Source organism: Salmo trutta, chromosome 30 (assembly GCF_901001165.1).
Source record: "Salmo trutta chromosome 30, fSalTru1.1, whole genome shotgun sequence".
Classification (NCBI taxonomy): Eukaryota; Metazoa; Chordata; class Actinopteri; order Salmoniformes; family Salmonidae; genus Salmo; species Salmo trutta.
This window is the reverse complement of record NC_042986.1, coordinates 35,258,103-35,280,508: the sequence shown is the minus strand read 5'-3', so window position 1 is coordinate 35,280,508 and position 22,406 is coordinate 35,258,103. Positions and strand designations below refer to the sequence as shown.

The following is a 22,406-nucleotide window of genomic DNA, read 5'->3' as shown; positions in this document are numbered from 1 at the left end:
GACGTCTAAAAACATCTGAAGACGTCTGTAGACATCTGAAGACATCTGTAGACATCTGTAGACATCTGAAGACATCTGTAGACATCTGTAGACGTCTGTAGACGTCTGTAGACATCTGTAGACATCTGTAGACATCTGTAGACGTCTGTAGACATCTGTAGACACCTGAAGACATCTGTAGACGTCTGTAGACATCTGTAGACATCTGTAGACATCTGAAGACGTCTGAAGACATCTGTAGACGTCTGTAGACATCTGTAGACATCTGTAGACATCTGTAGACATCTGAATACGTCTGAAGACGTCTGTAGACGTCTGAAGACGTCTGAAGACATCTGTAGACATCTGAAGACGTCTGAAGACGTTGAAATGAAAGCCCTTCTGGTGTCAGTGGGTGCTCAGTGGGTAATGATGCTGGTTACAGTAAATGGAAAGAGAGGGGGCTCACGGGTAGATGTCAGTAAGAGCCGGGGGAGGTGACATTAACAGGAGAGATAGAAATGCAGAGAGAGAGAGAGAGATAGCGAGAGATGGAGGGAGAGAGAGAGGGAAAGAGAGGGGTTGTCAAAATTGTTTTCACACTTGCTTTGACCACCAGTGGACAGAAAGAAAAAGAAAACAGTTAGCGGAACATAACAATATGCCAGTGGACTGTAGCAGCTAGCAGGTGACCCAACTGTGGTTTGTGACTACTACGATTTCCAATTTTAGCCAATTGAATTGCAGTAATTCTGTTACTGGTTTGTCGGAAATTATTTGACCAATTTGGAAATTATTTGACCAATTTGGAAATTATTTTACCAATTTGGAAATTATTTGACCAATTTCGTTAAATAAAAATTCATAAACCAAATAGATATCAGTAAAAACACAATATAACTAATTGTTACTTCTCTGAACTTTCATTATCCTCCCTCCTCATGATACATTTGAAAATATCTTAAAGATTTGCAGGATTTTGGTAACAGAATTTTAAGGCTAAGGGCAATGTCTCAAACGTACAGAAGGCAAATACTAATTAGTGTTTATTAGTTGGCAGGGGTCTTTACTTCAACATTACATTTACATCATTTAGCAGAGCGACTTACAAATTGGTGCATTCACCTTATGATATCCAGTGGAACAACCACTTTACAATAGTACATCTATATCTTTTTTTTGTGTGTGTGTGTGTGTGTGTGTGGGGGGGGGGGGGGGGTTAGAAGGATTACTTTATCCTATCCCAGGTATTCCTTAAAGAGGTGGGGTTTCAGGTGTCTCCGGAAGGTGGTGATTGACTCCGCTGTCCTGGCGTCGTGAGGGAGCTTGTTCCACCATTGGGGTGCCAACATTGTTGTGTATTGATGTATTTCTAATACCTTTTAAGACTTTTTCTGGTAGATGTTTTCAAAGACCCCTTTTGCATCTGACCAGAAATGAAAGCACTTTCTAATTTCTAATATTTAAGATAGAACATATTGAAAATGTATCTATGCCTTCATTTCTTAAAAATATAGACTCTTAGCTTTCATTTGACACCTAATTTGACATATTCCTATGAACTTCCCATGTTGGAGCTCATGGATCATTTTACATGCCCCTTTTTGCTTCATTGTCTCTTTACATCCAATAAATCTACAAGGGGATTCAAGTTGTATTTTCTAATAATTCAGTTATCAAAATACTGTAATTCACTCATCACATCAAGGGGTTTACTCCTGTCTATTAAAATGTGTTTCTGAAATCAAAATGTTTTGCATTTAATTTCATGATCTGGCCTGCCTTGAAGTGTATAACTCTCCTCAGTCCAAGTCTTCAACCCCTCAACCCCATACCTCAATGCACTGTCAGATCTGTCACTCCTCTCGGAGTGTCCCCTCCGGCGCGCCATCTGCTCTCTCCTCTCACATCTCCTCTCACCTGACGGGTCGTCGCCTCTCGCAGGGACAGTTTACTTGTCGGCAGCTGACCAATGACAGGCCTCTCTATTCAAATGTTCAGAGGAGAAGTATGAGAAAATCATTAAGTGATGACTTCCTTGAACACCCATAGTTTGACATAATTGCTTGTGGTGAGAGACCTGGTAGCCTAAAATATAAGTAGCCTTCTGATAGCCTAAAATGTACTTATCCCCCCTCTTTCTCTCACCATGTATGTGTCTGTGTGTTTGTGTGTGTGTGTGTGTGTTATTGGATAATAAGAAAAGCTATGTGGTATTATCATTAAAAGTTGCAGATTTTATGGATGACATCAGCTAAATAAATGTTAAGAGACGTTGCACCGGGAAGATCTAAATTACATACTCCTCACGTCCTCTCTCCTCGTCTCCTTCTCAAAACCCATTGGAGGAGAAGGTCAGAGGGGCGGGCCTCTTGCTTTCTCAACCAATGGGTTTGGAGAAGGAGACGAGGAGAGAGGACGTGAGGAGTATGCAATTGAGATTTTCCCTCTGACTCATAGGACTCTGACTAAGAATAGACATTACAAAAATAAAACAATGGACACACTTTATTGACCAAAACAATGCTCAGTAAACCACACAGACCAGACCCTGCTGCTATCGAACTGATGTCTATAGGAGAGCCACCCCCTTAAAGCGTTCTTAATTTATCCTCCATCTTTGACCGTACAGTAGATGGCGACAAAAGGTTGAGAACAGGGACACAAAAAAAGAAAACGTGTAATAACGAGAAACAGCAACATCTCGCGATACTACCGGGTTTGTTTGAAACATGGCTTCCTCAATGAAGAAGGCTGCCCACGATATTGAAACGCGTAAACGGACTGATGATGTTGTCTTGTCGGATGGTATCGACTTCAACGCCCTGTTGTTGTCGCAGCCTGTGCTCGATGGACTGGCGGCTTCTGGATTCAAGAAACCGTCTCCAATCCAGCTCAAAGCCATTCCGTTGGGGCGATGTGGACTCGGTATGATCTGGTCGTCAGCGTCTACTGTAGTTAACGTTACATCTTAGCTAGCTAGCCAGTAGCCAGCAATTGTATGTCTTAACCACCTAACTTCCTGTATTATAGTCTGTTTACAAGTCAGAATTTCAGATAGACTCTCATTTGAATTTATGCTGCGTTTATAACCAAGTGGGATGTTGGAAGTTACCAGTTGGAAAGTCGTAAATACCAGTTGGATGCATTCACGTGCTTTGAACTCGTTGAGAAACGCCGATTTGCCAACAAGCTGCGTCAACCATAAATTAAAAATACAGTTATCATGCTTCTAAACAAATTATAGTGTTCCCCCAAAAAATATTAATAGATCGCTTTTTATAAATAATGTTTTGTTACATTTAATAACCAAAGATGCTGGATAAATTAAGATGGTTCACTCAGGCCTCTTATCATTGTCTCCCATAGACACCAATGCAATAGCAGCTGGGTCTGGTCTACTTAGTTCATTGATTTAAATTGCAGCGGTGGGACCAAGTCATTGTTTTACAAGTCACAAGTAAGTCTTAACACTCAAGTCCCAAGTCAAGACAGGCAAGTCTCAAGTCCTAAACTTTGAGTTTCGAGTCCTAAACAAGTCATAATGTGCTCTTCACCAAATGTAATACCATTTCATATTTTTAACGAGTAATAATTAGTATATTACATTTACGCAAATCACGAATGCTTTTAAAGATATCTATATATTTATTACTTTCCAAATAAACGTTATATTTCCATGGAAATACATGGGTAGCCATGAGAAAGACCCCCCCCCCCAATAGTGATCGACTATTGAGGATGGCTATGAGGCGCAATCGGGCGATGTAGGCTTGTACACAATCGCCCAACCTTAACACACACACACACACTCTGTGTGGTTACAGTAGGCTAACGTATGTCAATGGTTTGAGGAACAGCAGTAACATCAGGCAGGATTTAGGCTACTAACTGCCTAGCCAGTTGTAGCTCAATCTGGGTGCAATGATCACGTTCCCGCACTGACTGACTGTGTGGAGGCTCATTGATTTAACGTTACGTTAGCCTACATGATACACCAGTAAAGTAATAAAATATATAGATGTCGGCTATATTAGCCACGACTTACCGTTCTTTGTGCAGCTTCAAATGTCGAACAAAGTTGGAAATTGTTTGCTCCTCCGTCTGTAATTTTCTTCCCGCATGTTTTGCAAGTTGCAATCCATTTTTTGTTGATACAGCGTCGTCTTTATATCCGAAAATAATAATTTGGGGTATCATCTTTCCAAGGGCTCCATCTGAATTCACCCGCCGACCTTCCTCTGCACTGCCACGCACAACTTTTTCTCAAGCTGTAATACATTAAAAGAAGAGTTGATGCGATGCACACTTTTATTTTTTAATAGCATCATTTTTAATATTGGCTTGGGGAGGGTATCAAGTCAGGGCGAGTCATAAGGCTCAAGTCCAAGTCAAGCCATGAGTCATTGGTGTCAAAGTCGAGTTGCAAGTCATCATATTTGTGACTCGAGTCCACGCCTCCTGTTAAATTGAACCAGAAAAAAACAGCAAGTGGGGTGTTTAGGACAGGAGGCTGGCAACCTGCATGCCTCATGTCTGTGCTGTATTTCAGATCTGATAGTGCAGGCCAAGTCTGGCACAGGGAAGACCTGTGTGTTCTCTGCCATTGCCCTGGACTCTCTGGTAATGGAGAACACTACGACACAGGTGACTCAACTCACTCAATTTATCATAAGAGACATGCATTCATTTCACATGTCAAGGTTGAATGTCATCTCTGACATCTGTTTGCTTGACTCTATATTTGGACAGATTACAGGCGAATCTTTGACATAGGATGGACATTGTGCATTGACCAAGATTTCCCTTCCTGTGACAGGTGCTGGTGCTTGCCCCGACTCGTGAGATAGCAGTGCAGATCCACTCTGTGGTCATGGCTATAGGCAGTGCCATGGAGGGCCTGCAGTGTCATGTCTTCATTGGGGGGACGCCCGTCAGCCAGGACAAGATCAGTCTCAAGAAGTGCCACATCGCTGTGGGATCACCAGGTCAGTGACTGTAGGCAAACCTATACAGTTCCTTTGTCTTATAGGTAAATAACCGTGGCAACAGTATCATGTGTATCAAACAGTGGCATAAGTCTAATTGTATATCAATGTGTTCTTCCCTGGCCAGGACGTATCAAGCAGCTGATTGAGCTGGGTCTTTTGGTTACCTCCAGCATCCGTCTGTTTGTGCTGGACGAGGCTGACAAACTGCTGGAGGAAGGCAGCTTCCAGGACCAGATCAAGTGAGACACACACACACACACACACTGGTCTTCGATCAACTCCACCTGACTGACGTTTGTCTGTTGTCTGTCTGTCTCATAGAGATCCTATTAAATTACTAGAGCGTCTAAACCCTTAAAGAGCCAAAATGGACTGAAAATGGCAGCCATTGTGTTCAGGGAGACATCCAAACCAGTCTAATTGGAATTAATGACAAAGGCATAGGTGATGCATTTCCTGCTTTTACTCATGCAGGATAAAAAGTAAGGCATGTAATATCAGAATTTATGTAATAGAATTGTCAACCTAAAATATTGTCATCGGTCTTTCCCATTTATTCATTTAGCAGTGGCTTTTTTTTAATATATATAATATAATTTTCAGGATGCTAAAATGTTTTCAGTGTAAACTTAAATGGCTAAAGAGATATAGAGAAGTTAATGGAGATCTATTCTTTTTTAAAGGATATCATAAGGTGAATGCACCAATTTGTAAGTCGATCTGGATAAGAGCGTCTGCTAAATGACGTAAATGTAAAGAAATTAGCTTTAAAACAGCAACATTTTGTCTCTGGCCAAAAGGCGGGCCTTTAAAATGTTTGTTTGGAGAATGCGCTATTGGCCATGCCCCACCCTTACCAAAATAGCTGACGTTTTATACAATCATAAGAAGGTTCATGTCCATTATAATATTTGTATTCCTAATTCTATCTCTAGTTGGATCTTCTCCTCTCTACCGGTCAACAAACAGATGTTGGCCCTGTCTGCCACCTACCCAGAATCCCTTGCCCAGCACCTGGCCCACTACATGAGAGAGCCCACCTTCGTCAGACTTAACCCCTCCGACCCCGGACTCATAGGTCAGTATCACAGCTCAACCAGTAACATCCAGGTACAGCAGGCATCACGTCCCAGACAGACACACAGATATTCCATGATTTTGGGTCATGATTAGCAAGAAGATTGTGTGTTTTATTTCCCTGAGGTGTGTAATCTGCCCCCCTCAGGTTTGAAGCAGTACTACAGGCTGGTGCGCTCCCATGCCATGCCCCATAAGGTGTTTGAGGAGAAGGTTCTGCTCCTGCTGGAGCTGTTCAGTAAAGTTCCCTTCAATCAAGCTCTGGTGTTCTCCAACCTGCACACCAGGTAGGACCGTCAGCTGCAGGGTTACTGTAACATCAACTAGCTATCTGAATAACTGTCAACAGTCTCCCTATTCGTAGTTTGTTTTTCTTTTTGTTCAATAATTTCTTCTGGTTTTCATCCCTGCAGGGCTCAGCATTTAGCAGACATCTTGTCCTCGAAGGGCCTTCCTGCTGTCTGTATCTCAGGTGAGAGTGGGTCAGGACTATACTAGAGTACATGACTCTTACTCGATTCTACTGTTACTACTACTACTAGTCTACTGCCATAATAAAACTGAATCAGATGTGATGTGGTGTACAATGGTCTAATGTGTGTGTGTGTGTGTAGGTAGTCTGAGTCAGGACCAGCGAATGGAGGCCATGTCTAAACTGAAGCAGTACCAGTGTAGAGTACTCATCTCTACTGACCTGGTGAGTGTTTCAGCTACATGACCTCACACCTACCTCATCTCCACAATAACCTCACAAAGGGCTCTCCTATCCTCACAAATGTCCTCAAGAATAGAACATTTCTGTACCACTCGCTAAAAGCAGCCTCCCCCTCTCCATCCTCTTCTCTCCCAGACCTCCAGGGGTATAGATGCTGAGAAGGTAAATCTGGTGATCAACCTGGATGTTCCTCAGGACTGGGAGACCTACATGCACCGTATAGGACGAGCCGGACGCTTTGGTGAGTTCTGCCTGTCAACACAGCCGTTATACCGCCATCACAGGGCAAGGACATCAGTCTGGTCCTAGTGTCTGTATTACACTGCTAGTAGAGACTAGCTGTAGCACTCGGTCTATAGATTGGTCCCAAGGTCAACAGGTTGGCTAATCACTCAGCCGTGTGTGTGTGGAGGTGATAGACAGAACCCTCTAGGTGACTACAAACTCGCTGGGTCGTCATGACAACCTCAGGCTGGCTGGAGTGGCGTCCTTCTGTTGTCAGAACTCTACTTTGTTTTACCTCTCCCTCTTTTATATACACACACACACACACCTGCTAGCTGTTGTGAATGGGTCCTCCATAAGGAGTGTTTTCTCTTTTGTCCCAGGTACACACGGGCTGGCGGTGACCTACTGTTGCCATGGTGAGGAGGAGAATAAGATGATGGCCATCGCTCAGAAGTGCAACCTGATTATTTGCGCTCTACCAGGTAAGATCTGAATGTCCTTGTGTCCTTTGCTTTCAGTCATAGATCAGATTGTGGATTTTCTTTCTCATCTTTTTACAAATGGAGCATGTGTGTGGTGTTGCTGTGTTATTGTGATGGATCTCCTAACCCCATCATCACTCCTCCAGACCCCATAGAGCCAGGGCTGATGCAGGAGCCCTGTGACTGGGATATCACTGTGGAGGCCCTGACACCAGGGACTAATTCCCAGGTGTTCCCCAAGACAGAGAGGAGGAGACGGGCTAAGACTGAAGCCCCAGCCCCTAAACCCATCAGGGATCAGGACCCCAGCCCTGTCCACCCAGAGAGCACTGAACCCAGCCGACCATGTAAGAGCCAGCACACAGCCAGACCTGGGGCTAAGACTGGGCCGAAGCCCAAAAATGCATCCCCTGCCCTGGATGTCCTCCTACCCCCTCCCAAGGCTTCAGTAGTCCCTGGGGCCTCCCTAGCTCTCTCCCGTAAAGAGCAACAGGATGCCCTGCCAAAGATCCCTCCGCTCAGCGCCTTCAAGAGTCAACGGTCAGGGATCATGACCTTCCAGGAGGCGGAGCTGGACTTCCAGAGCTTCATCAGGGAGGGGCTGGGAAGGACGGTGGAGGTCATCCGACAGTTCAGAGGTCACGGAGACGAAGGCGAGGGATTTAACGGTCAGCACGGCTACGAGGAGTCTCACACACTCCAGAATGACGATGTGCCACTCACAAACACACACATGACACGGAACGGAGAGCGTCCACCAACACCCACACAGCTGCCTCTAAAGACGAACTCTGACCCCTCACCTTTGGAGTCTACTTCTGATGGGTCCAGCTCTGACTCGGACATGGAGGAAGACCGGCAAGCTGACGAGTCAACGCAGAGCTCCACAGATCAGACCAGAGGAGCTGAACACAAACCAATCATTCCGATTCAAACTCAATCTGCACAGCAATCCACAGTCATGGATGGGGCCAGGAAACCAAAGTTTGCGCCACCTAGAAGCCAACCCAACTCACCGTGTGTACCACATCCTAGCCACCACAGATCTCCCAGACCAGAGGGGAGAGCTGTGAGTACAAACCCCGGGGAGGGTGAACCTTTGTTGTGGAAGGAAAAGGGCAGAGAGGCTACAGCACACCAGTGGAATAGGGAGACAGCTAAGAAAGTCAAAGGGGAGAAGAGAGAGATTTTAGAGGAGAGGGAGGTGCCTGAGAATCGAGGGAGTGAGAGGAAGAGGGACCGAGGGAGTGAGGTAGGGGAGGAGGATGGTGAGGGTTATGAGGGCTACTGGAGAGCCTACTACAGCGCTTGGGAGGATTACTACGCCTCCATGCCCCCCTCTCACCACCAGGGTTACCATGGCTACCACAGTATGGTGTCCAGCTGGATGGCTGCCTACCGTATGAACTCTGTGTACATGGAGGAACTGTTAAAACACTAACACAGGGCTTCACACGTAGACCAGAGAAACTGAGTTTAGCTCATGTCTAGCAGAAGTTTTTCTATACACTCAATGTCTGCTGTTATCAGTGAAACAAAGTTAAAGATGGTTAAAACTTTAAAGATCTCTTTGTAGGAGCAGCAAACGGTGAACAAACATGAATCATTTCTTCAGTTATTTTAAGGAAATCACTGATTTCCACGTAACAATGTTATTTTGCTGTACACGTTTTGGTCTTTAATTTTGAATGTAAAATAGTGGACTTACGCTAATATTATTGCATGGTAAATGAATGACTTTAGTACATGCATTATTATGCCTACTTTGTGTACGTATTTTTGTAATAAAGATACCTTTGTTCAATATGCCTCCTTTCAGACCTTATTTGATGCCCCTTGTCATTCCCTATAATATAGTTTAGTTTTTTTCCTCCATCTTATTCCAGAAACACAGAGAAGAACATGGGCTGCGTTTACACAGGCAGACCAATTCTGATTATTAAAAAAATGTGTCCAGTCAGTTCGGAAAAAGATCTGATGTGATTGGTCAAAAGACCAATTATTGGAGAAAAAAAAAGATCTGATGTGATTGGTCAAAAGACCAATTATTGGAGAGAAAAAAAGATCAGAATTGGGCTACCTGTGTAAATGCAGCCATGATGGTATTCTTGGAAAATGCTCAGAGTCATCAACCTCAGAACAACACAGGCTAGAACAGCAAGGTCACACGGACTAAACCTGAATACTCCAATCAGCCAGCAAAGCCCTGCTCATCAAATCAGGCTTGGAACAGTCTCTCCCTCAATATGCCACTCAATCACAGAACACACTTTAAATGATGACCAATTCACCCCATTGACCTGTGGTGTGTCATAGGCTAGCTAGGCCAAGGATGCTGCTATCAAAAGTATTCTGTTTGCTCTGTGCTGCCTGGTGAGAGGAGAAAGAGCTAGGAGCATGGCTATGTGTGCAGATTTGGGAGCCATTTTACATTTTGTTTTAACTGCAAAGGTTTGAGTAAAGTAAATGAGGAACTGTTGACCATCAATGGAAGGAGTTGAAATATCACCTGGGTTGTTGATGGCTTATTTTAGGTCATATCCAAACAGATAGGGAAAAAATCTACCAATTTCTATGTTAATGCTCGCGGTGCATAGACTTCCATCGTTGGGCATGGACATGTGCTTCTTTAAATAAAGACAAAAGACCAGCTTGACGTTTGTATGTTGGCTACAAGTGACGCAGATATGCCTGTGTGATAACAGAGATGGAGAGAAAAGGCGAGACAAACTGTACAGTATAGGACATTTCAGCTGTACTGTACAGTGATGGACAACGCCTTGAACGGATCCACACTGGGCTGTGAGTGGACACGGTGTTCCTCGTGTTCAACTATCTGGTGTTGAGCCCGACTTTTCTCCTGGGACTGCCGGGGAACCTGTTGGTGTGCTGGGTGATGTACAGGACTAAGACTGTGCAGACTGCCAACAACGCTCTCCTGGTAAACCTGGCTGCCAACGACCTATTGAAATGCTCTCTGGACACCCCGAATCTTGCTGCTGTCTGTGCTACTGGAGGGGAGGCGAGAGGAGGTGCCGCAGTCGATCTTGCTTTGCTCCCTGCAGCAGTTCACCTATGCCCTCTGCAGTTGCGTTCAGCCGCTCACCCTGGTCAGCATCAGCATAGAATGGTTCCAGGCCATCAATTTCCCGCTTCACAACAAGAAGACGAAGGCCAGGATTCAGGTTTGGATCCTCGCCATCTGGGCTTTCGGGTTACTTCTAGCCATCCTTTCGCTGGCTCTGGCCAGACGCTATCTGTTTTACATGATGTGCCGTCGTCACGTAGACAAACGCACGGACACGTTTGGCGCGTATATTTTGGTTCCAGTGTGGGGCTGCAGCCTAACTTTAATAGTTATTCACTACGTGCGGATATTTAAAGTAGTCAGGCAACACGGTAACAAAGTGTCAGACCGCGGGATTCAGCTGAGGCCCTCTGTGTCGAGGCACATCTGGAGTTGGCAGAACTCTGTTGTTTCAGCACCGCGGAGAGCACCGGGGCACACGTTCAAATCCTTACCAGCGGCTGGAGCATCACGGAATCTGCAACTCCCACGGTGCACAGTGATCACAGTGTCCGAGGAGTCCAGCACCCCTGCAGTGGAGAAAGCTCAGGAGAGAGTGGGGGCCGTGTGTATCCTCACCCCCACCGCTAGGGAGAGGGGACAGAAGAGGACAGAGGGGACACTGGCCAAGCGCTTTGGGTCATCACCTTCACTCTCTTCTGGATGCCCATGGTTGTGATTCTGCTAATACACGTCATCGTGACGAGGGGCAGAGACTCAGTGAGTAGACTATATCATGAGAATGTGTCTTTACAGCTTTCATATTCATTTACAACTTTTACTGTGTTTAATTTTGTAGCCTACTCTTTCATCCCCTCTTCTCTCCCGTCCTCTTTCCCTTTGCCCCCTCACTCTCCCGTTTTCCTATCTCCTCTCCTCTCCCCTCCTCTCTGCCCCTGCACCTCCCCCCCTCCCCTTTTCTCCAGCAGAGCTGTGTCTTGAAGGAGCTGGAGACCTCATCTACACCATGGTCAACAGACAGTTCCGCTCTGAGTTCAGCGAGCTGCTCTCCTCACTCCACTGCAGGAGCTGAGGAATCAATCCAGGCCCAGGACTGGGATGACTGAGAACTGGGACCCCTGGACAGAAGTCAAGGTAGGTCTGCAGAGGATTCAATTGTAGTGCCCTATCAGCACAGTATAATTTCATACAATTGAGAATCCTATCATCATGTGTATCTCACTTTTGGGGTCTTTACCTGAGTTTATTCAGGTAAATATTAAAACATGCTAGCCAGGCTGGTAGCCTTTTTTATCACATGTATAGATGTATGAATTGAATAGACAATAGCTAATGGGATTGTACAGTATGTGCCGTAACGATGCTCTTATGAGGGGTATGACTGTTTAGCGTCTGTTCTTACTGTCATCAGCGTGTGTGAAATTGCAATTAGTGAAGGAAGAAAAGCTACTTACAACTATCATACAGACCCCCCCCCCCACACACACACACTACATCCCACCACCCCCAATGTCTGTTAGTGGATGACATAAAAGACTGAGTCAGAGGTGGTTTCGGCAGATATAGATGTTTTTATCAGGCGTTTTCACAGTCGGGACACAAGACAAGGTCATAAATAATAACCAACGACTGACAGGATACGCACAGCATTAGTGTCAACAACGACAGGAGTCCGGGGAAAGCAAAGAGTGACGGAGAGACTGAGCCGAAGAAAAGACAAGTTGGCTAAGGGAAAGGAAAACAAAAGAGAAGAGAGAGGACTGACACAATAACAGACCTTAGTGTTAATCATTAGGGAAAAGATAACAATAATTTGACACTTTTTAGGGGAGTATTGTGTGTTTGATCACTGCCCCCCCTACAGTGTCATGGTAGGCTAGACTGCAAAGTCAGCCTTTTTATTTGATTTAAGTCATGGTATGCAGGACTTGTGATAACACTTTTCTATTTCAACCCAATAACGGTGAACCTACTTTTATAGACCGCTGTTGTACACCGCTTTTCTGTCAATCTAATTAAAATAGTGTTACAACCAGGCCTGGAAACTGTGAGTATGATGTAATTCACTTCGGAAAAGTGTCTGCCTGTGCTTGTTTCGTAATGTTTGCTCTGTGACAGAGAACGTCTGACTGTATTACGCGTACACTAATAGTCCTAGTCGGATTTCCCCTCGACCAGGCCCACAAAATGGGGAAAACCAACATTATTTCCTATTGACCCCCATTGTAAAATTGGCAACCTCGTTGTTGAATTTTTGTTATACAGAAATAACAAAACGTGCTGAAAATCTGCTGTATTGTTCAATGTACATGTAGCCAGGTCAAAAATCCCAACCTACGGTTCGCAATGCTCCCACATAAGGAAATAGAGCCTGCGAGAAGAGCCATGTGGCTTCAGGCTATTCGGTGTGGGGACGCGGTGTCCAAGTAGGCTACACGTATCTATGTGTATGGAAAACATTTAATCACAGGTAAGACAGTTAACTTGTTTAGTACCATTCGGTTGTAACTCCACTAACTGCTTGTAGCTGTATAGTCTTTTGTTTGTGTTGTTGGTCTTGGCTAGCTTATTAATGTTCCGGTCGGTAGATGGTTAGCACTCAAGTGGCTGCTAGCATCGTCATGAAAAGGGGCATGAGGGAAGCCCTATAATATTACGTTTTTCTAAGTAGTAAGAACGCTAGGGAGCAGGCCATGTTGGAAAGTAATCTTTAGACATGTTGTGCTTCTCTTAAATTTAGTTTTGTAATTGACTAAAACAAGCAGACAACAAGAAAATTGCATTTGAAAAAGTTCAAGTTTTTGTTGTGAGCCAATTGAGTAACTTACAGTGCATTTGGAAAGTATTCAGACCCCTTGACTTTTTCCACATTTTGTTATATTACAGCCTTATTGTAAAAATGATTAAATTGTCCCCCCCCCCATTAATCTACACACACTACCCCATAATGACAAATCAAAAACACGTTTTTAGATTTTTTTGCAAATGTGTAAAAAAACAACAACTTTAATACCACATTTACATAGGTATTCAGACCCTTTACTCAGTACTTTGTTGAAGCACCTTTGGCAGAGATTACAGCCTCGAGTCTTCTTTGGTATGACTCTACAAGCTTGGCACACCTGTATTTGAGGAGTTTCTCCTATTATTTTCTACAGATCCTCTCAAGCTCTGTCAAGTTGGATGGGGAGCGTTGCTGCACAGCTCTTTTCAGGTCTCTCCAGAGATGTTCGATTGAGTTCAAGTCCGGGCTCTGGCAGGCCACTCAAGGACATTCAGAGAGTTGTCCCGAAGCCACTCCTGCGTTGTCTTGGCTGTGTGCTTACATTGCTAACCTGTTGGAAGTTTTGCCCCAGTCTGAGGTCCTCAGTGCTCTGGAGCAGGTTTTCATCAAGGATCTCTCTGTACTTTGCTCCGTTTATCTTTCCCTCGATCCTGACTAGTCTCCCAGTCCCTGCTGCTGAAAAACATCCCCACAGCATGATGCTGCCACCACCATGCTTCATTGTAGGGATGGTGCCAGGTTTCCTCCAGATGTGACGCTTGGCATTCAGGCCAAAGATTTCAATCTTGCTTTCATCAGACCATAGAATCTTGTTTCTCATGGTCTGAGAGTCCTTTAGGTGCTTTTGGCAAACTCCAAGCAGGCTGAAGTGCCTTTTACTGAGGAGTGACTTCCCTCTGGCTACTCTACCACAAGGGCCTGATTGGTTGAGTGCTGCAGAGATGGTTGTCCGTCTGGAAGGTTCTCCCATCTCCACAGAGAACTATTTAGCTCTGTCAGAGTGACCATTGGGTTCTTGTTCACCTCCCTGACCAAGGTCCTTCTCCCCCGATTGCTCAGTTTTGCTGGGTGGCCAGCTCTAGGAAAAGTCTTGGTGCTTCCAAACTTCTTCTATTTAAGAATGATGGAGGCCACTGTGTTCTTGGGGATCTTCAATGCTGCAGACATTTTTTGGTACCCTTCCCCAGATCTGTGCCTCGACACAATCCTGTCTCGGAGCACTACAGACAATTCCTTCCACCTCATGGCTTGGTTTTTGCTCTGACATGTACTGTCAACTGTGGGACCTTGTATAGACAGGTGTGTGCCTTTCCAAATTATGTCCAATCAATTGAATTTACCACAAGTGGACTCCAATGAAGTTGTAGAAACATCTCAAGGATGATCAATGGAAACCGGATGCACATGAGCTCCATTTCAAGATTCATAGCCAAGGGTCTTGAATACTTACGCAAATAAGGTATTTCTGGTTTTTATTTTGAATACATTTGTAAAAATTTAGAAAAACCTGGTTTCGCTTTGTCGTTATGGGGTATTGTGTGTAGATTGAGGACATTTTTTTATTGAATCAATTTTATAATAAGGCTGTAACAACATTTAAAAAAAGTCAAGGGGTCTGAATACTTTCCGAATGCACTGTAGTTAAGCACAGGTTGTTTTCCCTACAGGAGGGCAAGATCGTAACGTTCTATCCCATAACGACTGGGTCTATACTAGATCCTGGGAGCTATGGTCACGGAATAAATCATCGAATTCTAAAGTAACAATACCTGTGCTTACAAATGCAGGTCATCCACTAAATAAACAATACTATTAACTTCCTGATCCAACATAGTTGAACCCTTTTGGTTTGGTTGGTTCACAGGTCCTGTGTCATGTCGTAGATAGATGCCATGGACCTACTCTGCATTGCCCCTTTGTGTGCCTGTATCTCTGGAAGGGTTGGGGTCTGAATTCAGTCTGAATATACTGAAATGAACTGAGCCCAACTCTAGTCTCTGGTAAAGAGACATTTCAGACCCTGTAACCCAGAAGATAAATGGCTAGTGTTAGATGTTAAGGTTGGTTTAGGTCCATGGGTGGGTGTCATCCAGTCCTCCATGTCTCTGTGGTCACCATGACAACAGATGTCCCAGGTTCAAGTTCTCCAGGAAAAAAATAAAACATTTAAGACCTAGAATGTCCCAGGGGAAAAACATGGAAGGCCACAGAAAAAGTACAAACACCAAGTTTCTATCCACATAGAAGATTACAGACACCCAACAACTTTGAAAAATGCCAGCTGAGTTTGGGGAGAAAACATTGACGACTAAAAACAACTACCAAAAGCATATTGTTCTTCACACAGAACGGAGGGAAGGATACAACAGGACGACAACGAGAGAGAGATACACAGGACGACAACGAGAGAGAAAGAGAGAGAGAGGACAGCTTCACTGGCTCTGCCAAACAATGGGAAAATATTACAAAATATTCTATTAACAATATTCACAATATAACCCAGGCTCTGGACAGATCTCTGTCAGAAATTCTCAGCAAACACCTTGTGCTTTTAGTTAGACGTGGTTTAAGTTTAAGTACAACCTTTTTGGTCTTGGTGTTGGAGAATGAAGCAAGTTTACATAAAAGGTCTGTTGAATATCTACAACTAGAACCCAGAGGAAAGCAAAGGGAGGGAAACCGACCTACAAAAAAAAGAGAAATAAAATCAAGAATTTACTCAAACGAAACAGGCACATATTGTGTAAAAGGCTTCCAGCTGAGAATTTTGGACAGAAATATGTACACGAGCTTTCCATGAGTGGCAGCTAGTCACACATATACAGAGCCACGGACACTTACAGAAAGAGCTAAACTACAGACAGCTCCTCAAACTCACACACACTCATACACACATACACGTTCACAAATATAAGAAACCCACTAGTATCTCTGACACAGACACCTACCATAGTTTGATCTGTTAAGAATTTTCACTGTGAAATTAAATTATACCTGGGGAGAAAAAAAAACAAAAAGAAAAAAGATTTGGTATGGTGAGTGACATGTATCTATGACGACGAATAAGTGGGTCAAACTGAATCAAACCATAAATAACTAAACAAACCAGAGGAAAACGTTAATGATTTCAATATGTCTGCGTTCTTTTCTTTGATATGGTCACTGTTTCCTGCTGTAACGATGTAAAGACCAGACAGGTCAAATGTCACTCAGGTTCCAAACCATAAAAAGGTCGTCCTTGCTATCCGGGATCCTTGGGACATCCATACCCCCCATTGAAGTTGAAATTTAAAATGGTTAAGGTGAGGTAAGGGTTATTGTTAAGGTTAGGGTTAAGTAAGTGTTATTGTTAAGGTAAGGTTTAAGGTTAGGTAAAGGTTATTGTTAAAGTTAGGGTTAGGTAAGGGTTAAGTGTAGGGATGTCCCAATGATCCCAGAAAGCACTAACCATAAAAAGGTGCTGCGTACAGAGTGACATATGACTTTACTGCTCTACATCTCTCCAGCGACCCATCAAGTGCTTCTCTTTCATACACTCATTCATACATTCCAAAAACGCAAACCTTTTTTATTTTCTCTAACACACATTTTCTCTCACACACACTTATACCCCTCAAACACACACAAAACGCCCACTCAAACATACAGAGGCGCCCAGACACCTACAGTAGACTGTATCTAAAATCCATCCTCCATTTCTACAGGAAGTCCATGTCATTACAGTAGATCTCCACTAGAGGGCAGTCCTCCATGTCTTCAGTCTGGGACTCGGCCTTCAGAGCATTCGCCTGCTCATCTGTCGTATCCTTCGCACTGTCCTTCTGTCTATCTGCATGAGTGAGTCTGTCTATCCATCCTATCTGTCTGTCTGTCCGCGCGTCCTGCTGCGCTTCTACTCTCACAGCGCAGACACCTTCACAACGTTCTGAAGGGTGGGGCCTGGGGGTGGAGGGTGGGCGTCGCTCTCAGGAGTGGTCGCTGGGGGCGTCGGGATGCTGATGATCGCAGTGGTGATCGTGCCGCTCTGGCAGTTGAGGCGCGCGGGTTCGTCCACACGCATGTTCAGACTGGAGCGACTGGAGAGAGAGAGAGGAGGGCATGAGAAACATCATATTTTTATGAGACCAAAATGTTTATTTGTTTTGTTATTTTTTGTTGAGGGGAGGTTACAGGTACATTATGCATTTCAAGTTATCCATTTATAAAACCTGGTCCTGTAGGCTGCCGCTCAAAAGAAAAACCCCAGAAGAAATACACAGTTTAATAATAAATTCAGTATAAACAGGAATAGAAAAAAATTAAATAAGTGGGCCTCCACCCCCAACCTCCCATCCCATTCCCCCACCTCTCATCCCATTCCCCCAACCTCCCATCCCATTCCCCCAACCTCCCATGCCATTCCCCCAACCTCCCATCCCATTACCCCAACCTCCCATCCCATTTCCCCAACCTCCCATCCCATTCCATTCCCCCAACCTCCCATCCCATTCCCCCAACCTCCCATCCCATTCCATTCCCCCAACCTCCAATCCCATTCCCCCAACCTCCAATCCCATTCCCCCAACCTCCCATTCCCCCAACCTCCCATGCCATGCCATTCCCCCAACCTCCCATGCCATTCCCCCAACCTCCCATCCCATTCCCCCAACCTCCCATTCCATTCCCCCAACCTCCAATCCCATTCCCCCAACCTCCAATCCCATTCCCCCAACCTCCAATCCCATTCCCCCAACCTCCCATCCCATTCCCCCAACCTCCCATGCCATTCCCCCAACCTCCAATCCCATTCCCCCAACCTCCCATCCCATTCCCCCAACCTCCCATCCCATTCCATTCCCCCAACCTCCCATCCCATTCCATTCCCCCAACCTCCCATCCCATTCCCCCAACCTCCCATCCCATTCCCCCAACCCCACCCAGCCAATATGTCTCCATCCAGTGGGCACGCAATGATCTGACGAATCCCAGTTTCTGTTGCGTCATGCTGATGGCAGAGTCAGGATTTTTATTTATTTTTTTATTTAACCTTTATTTAACCAGGTAGGCCAGTTCAGAACAAGTTCTCATTTACAACTGTGACCTGGCAGAGATAAAGCAAAGCAGTGCGACAAAAACAACAACACAGAGTTACACATGGGATAAACAAACGTACAGTCAATAACACAATAGAAAAATCTGTATACAGTTGTGCAAATGAAGTAAGGAGGTAAGGCAATAAATAGGCCAATAGTGGCGAAGTAATTACAGTTTAGCAATTTACACTGGAGTGATATATGCGTGCAAGTAGAATGTGCAAGTAGATTTGGCCGAAGCATCATGAGTCCATGGCCTTATCCTGCCTGGTGTCAAAGGTACAGGCTGGTGGTGGTGGGGTAATAGTGGGTAATGGTGTGGGGAATGTTTTCCTGACACACGTTAGGCCCCGTGATACCAATTGAGCAACATTTCCATGCCCTGAAGAATTCAGGCTGTTCAGGAGGCAAAGGGGGGTCCGACACGGTACTAGGTGGGTGTATCTAATAATGCACTTTGAAATGAATTTAGTCACTTTTCCCCAGAAGCATTTAACTGCAGGGCACTCCAACATCATATGGAGGAATGTGCCTACCTGATTTAGAGGACACCGTAAACAGTTGCGAGTTGGGCCAATCTCATCGTAAAACATTTCCTTGATGTGAAGTAAAGTATGTGAGAGAACTTAACATTTATAAGTTGATGGTTCAGATTACGGGATGCCAAGGTCACATTTTTCCTCATTCTGTTCCAGTGAAAGGATTGTTGAGATTCAATTAGATCTGTGGACCATACTTTTTTAATGGCAAGCTCAGAATATGAGCTTTCCAAAAGTTGTTTATATATTATTAAGATCAGTCATTTCTGGAACCCAGATCATTTATTTATAAATCCCATAGGGATGCACGATATATCGTGAGCATATCGGAATCGGACAATATTAGCTAAAAATGCCATCATCGGCATTGGCCCGATGTCTAGTTTAACGCCGATGTGCAAAACCGATGCCAAAGCTGACGTGCATACCTATATAACGTAAGTAGATGATGTAATGACGACTATAGTGATGCCTCTTGCACTGAGATACAGTGCCTTAAACCGCTGCGTCCATTTGTGTGTGTTAACTATTTAACTGTACTAGAATGCTTAAAAGGCAGCTAAAATATCAGTTATCGGTATTGTTTTTTTTTTTGGCAAGGAAAATATCAGATATCGGTATCGGCCAAAAATGTCATTTCGGTGCATCCCTAAAATCCCATCATTGGAAGGTTTGGTAGTTGGGTTTCGCAAGGGACTCCATAGGCCAGCATAGCTGACCTAAGTTGTAAATATATCTAATTTGTATATATATATATATATATATAAAAAAAGATAAGTTGTAAATATATCTAATTTGTGTATATATATATATATATATATATATATATATATATATATATATATATATAAAAAGATAAATGAAAAAAAATTATATTAAAAAAAAATATTTGGCAGGTAATGTGTATGTAATGTGTTTGTGTAATGTGTATATGTGTCAAATCTTGGAATGCTCTCAAATCATTACTGTCCATGATATCGGCAAGGGTACGAATTCCACATTTTGACCATTGGGGTGATGCAAAAAGCCACCCTCCACAAATGGACATGCCATTTTGATTCCCAGTTACATTGTTTTGAAATTTTGCCCCAAATCATTTTTTTTTAACAATAATAGGACCAAAGCGTAGTTTAAATTGTTTAAGGGATATACTGTCGCAAAGCTAACTAAAAAGCAACATTCCCCAAGAGAGGATGGCTTTCACTTCAGCAGTGATAAATTCATGAACTTCTTTGATGAAAAGATCATGATCAATAGAAAGCAAATTACGGACTCCTCTTTAAATCTGCGTATTTCTCCAAAGCTCATTTGTCCTGAGTCTGCACAACACTGCCAGGACCTAGGATCAAGGAGACACTCAAGTTTTTGAACACTATATCTCTTAACACATTGATGAAAATAGTCATGGCCTCTAAACCTTCAAGCTGCATACTGGACCCTATTCCAACTAAACAACTGAAAGAGCTGCTTCCTGTGCTGGGCCCTCCTATGTTGAACATAATAAACGGCTCCCTATCCACCGGATGTGTACTAAACTCACTAAAAGTGGCAGTAATAAAGCTTCTTTTGAAAAAGCCCGACCTTGACCCAGAAAATATAAAAAAACTATCGGCCTATATCAAATCTCCCATTCCTCTCACTGCCTTCCTGAAGACAAAATGTATACGAAACGCTTCAGTCTGGTTTTAGATCCCATCATAGCACTGAGACTGCACTCGTGAAGGTGGTAAATAACCTTTTAATGGCGTCACACCAAGGCTCTGCATCTGTCCTCGTGCTCCTATACCTTAGCGATGCTTTTGATACCATCGATCACACAATCTTTTGGCGAGATTTGGTCTACAAATTGGTCTACACGGACCAACAAGCAAAAAGGAATTGTGTGGAAGCCCCTTAGGGACTGGCCATCTATTGTAAGCCGTTTAATCCATAGGGATGCAATGTGCTGTAGCACCATAAGGAAGCAACCCCAGTCTGTATGGCACTTCAATATATTATCCATTGTTCATTAATTGGCGTGGAGTCATCAATGTCTAAATGTCCTGGAACATAGGCAATATAATAATAATAATGACAAAGTCCAATGCTCAGCAATAATAATTGTGTTCCTTTTACCCAATTGCGAGGGATTCCTCATCATTGTCCTATGGCAGCACCCAGATCTGTCAGCTCGTCACCTTGTGTGTTGGACTTGATGTGCTTATCAAAGAAGTCTTTAGCCTCCCTGGCAGTAGAAAATGTGTGTGTTTGTATTCTGGAAGGTCAATATATGTTTTGTCGGGTGGATGAAGCCGGATCTTAGGTTTAGCTTGCGTAGCTGGGATCTCACTTCTTTGTAGGTCTTCCTCTGTTTTAGCAGTTCGGCACTCAGGTCTGAGTAGATGCTGATCCACTTCCCCACATAGGTCAGACCCCTGGATTCCGCTGCAAGGCGAACAATTCCCGGCTTGACTTCAAAGCTGTGGACCCGTACAATCATAGGCAAGATCCATTCCTGAGAGGACCTGTGCGATGTGCAATGTTAATCAGTGGCATGGGACCCAGCCTCTCCTGCCCAGACAGTTCATAGAAAAGATTGCTCATGAAGGAAGTTAGGTGGCCCGCTTCAGTTTCAAGTCCTGTGACCCGCACATTGAATTCAATCTTCTCTTTTAGGAGTTTCATTATCCTTTTCAACCTAGTTTGCTCTGTTTCCAAGTCTGTCGCATTGGCTATCCTCTCCAGACTTTCCACTTTGGTTGAATAGGTATCCACTTTAGCAGTGATCACTGCCAATGATTAATTTACCGGTTTTAATTGTAAGTTGAGGGCAGAGGTAATCTCCTCACGAACAATCTCTTGTATAGTAGCGGCCAGCTCTTTCTGCTGTCTGCTATTGAGAGTCGCCAAGTTCCCACAGCTGAATTGTGCACTGACAAATTCTAGCTCCTTGAGCATACAGTGAGGGAAAAAAGTATTTGACCCCCTGCTGATTTTGTACATTTGCCCACTGACAAAGAAATGATCAGTCTATAATTTTAATGGTAGGTTTATTTGAACAGTGAGAGACAGAATAACAACAAAAAAATCCAGAAAAACGCATGTCAAAAATGTTATAAAATTATTTGCATTTTAATGAGGGAAATAAGTATTTGACCCCTCTGCAAAACATGACTTAGTACTTGGTGGCAAAACCCTTGTTGGCAATCAGAGGTTAGACGTTTCTTGTAGCTGGCCACCAGGTTTGCACACATCTCAGGAGGGATTTTGTCCCACTCCTCTTTGCAGATCTTCTCCAAGTCATTAAGGTTTCGAGGCTGACGTTTGGCAACTCGAACCTTCAGCTCCCTCCACAGATTTTCTATGGGATTAAGGTCTGGAGACTGGCTAGGCCACTCCAGGACCTTAATGTGCTTCTTCTTGAGCCACTCCTTTGTTGCCTTGGCCGTGTGTTTTGGGTCATTGTCATGCTGGAATACCCATCCACAACCCATTTTCAATGCCCTGGCTGAGGGAAGGAGGTTCTCACCC

The 22,406-nt window shown here is 44.0% G+C and overlaps 2 protein-coding genes and 1 long non-coding RNA gene across 4 annotated transcripts in view; 2 read left to right on the top strand and 1 right to left on the bottom strand.

Moving 5' to 3' along the window:
* The first annotated feature begins 2,708 nt into the window (after positions 1-2,708).
* ddx20 (DEAD (Asp-Glu-Ala-Asp) box polypeptide 20) lies at positions 2,709-9,278 on the top strand. The gene is made up of 11 exons (XM_029723935.1): positions 2,709-2,907; positions 4,532-4,626; positions 4,799-4,967; positions 5,095-5,209; positions 5,906-6,048; positions 6,196-6,334; positions 6,461-6,519; positions 6,662-6,744; positions 6,898-7,003; positions 7,371-7,472; positions 7,619-9,278. Exons 1-11 carry the CDS (start codon positions 2,712-2,714, stop codon positions 8,911-8,913), a joined length of 2,502 nt encoding a protein of 833 aa, XP_029579795.1. The 5' UTR covers positions 2,709-2,711; the 3' UTR covers positions 8,914-9,278.
* A 3,266-nt stretch (positions 9,279-12,544) lies between these two features.
* On the top strand, positions 12,545-16,407 carry LOC115168551 (uncharacterized). Its single transcript, XR_003870695.1, has 2 exons — positions 12,545-12,970; positions 15,633-16,407. It is a non-coding gene; the product is annotated as an uncharacterized LOC115168551 (long non-coding RNA).
* A 225-nt stretch (positions 16,408-16,632) lies between these two features.
* The window catches only part of kcnd3 (potassium voltage-gated channel, Shal-related subfamily, member 3), a 345,048-nt gene continuing 339,274 nt past the window's right edge, over positions 16,633-22,406 (bottom strand). For both annotated transcript variants that reach the window (XM_029723932.1, XM_029723933.1), the window contains one exon: positions 16,633-17,361. In XM_029723932.1, coding sequence (XP_029579792.1) covers positions 17,184-17,361 — 178 coding nt within the window. In that variant the 3' untranslated portion in view covers positions 16,633-17,183. The remainder of the gene's footprint in view (positions 17,362-22,406) is intronic.

What these genes read in the sequence shown, in the direction of transcription:
- ddx20 (XM_029723935.1), top strand. Translation starts at nt 2,712, where the DNA reads ATGGCTTCCTCAATGAAGAAGGCTGCCCACGATATTGAAACGCGTAAA. An exon ending in TGGAGAACACTACGACACAG is followed by an intron (nt 4,627 to 4,798) that starts GTGACTCAACTC and finishes TTCCTGTGACAG; the next exon opens with GTGCTGGTGCTTGCCCCGAC. An exon ending in TTCTCCAACCTGCACACCAG is followed by an intron (nt 6,335 to 6,460) that starts GTAGGACCGTCA and finishes TCATCCCTGCAG; the next exon opens with GGCTCAGCATTTAGCAGACA.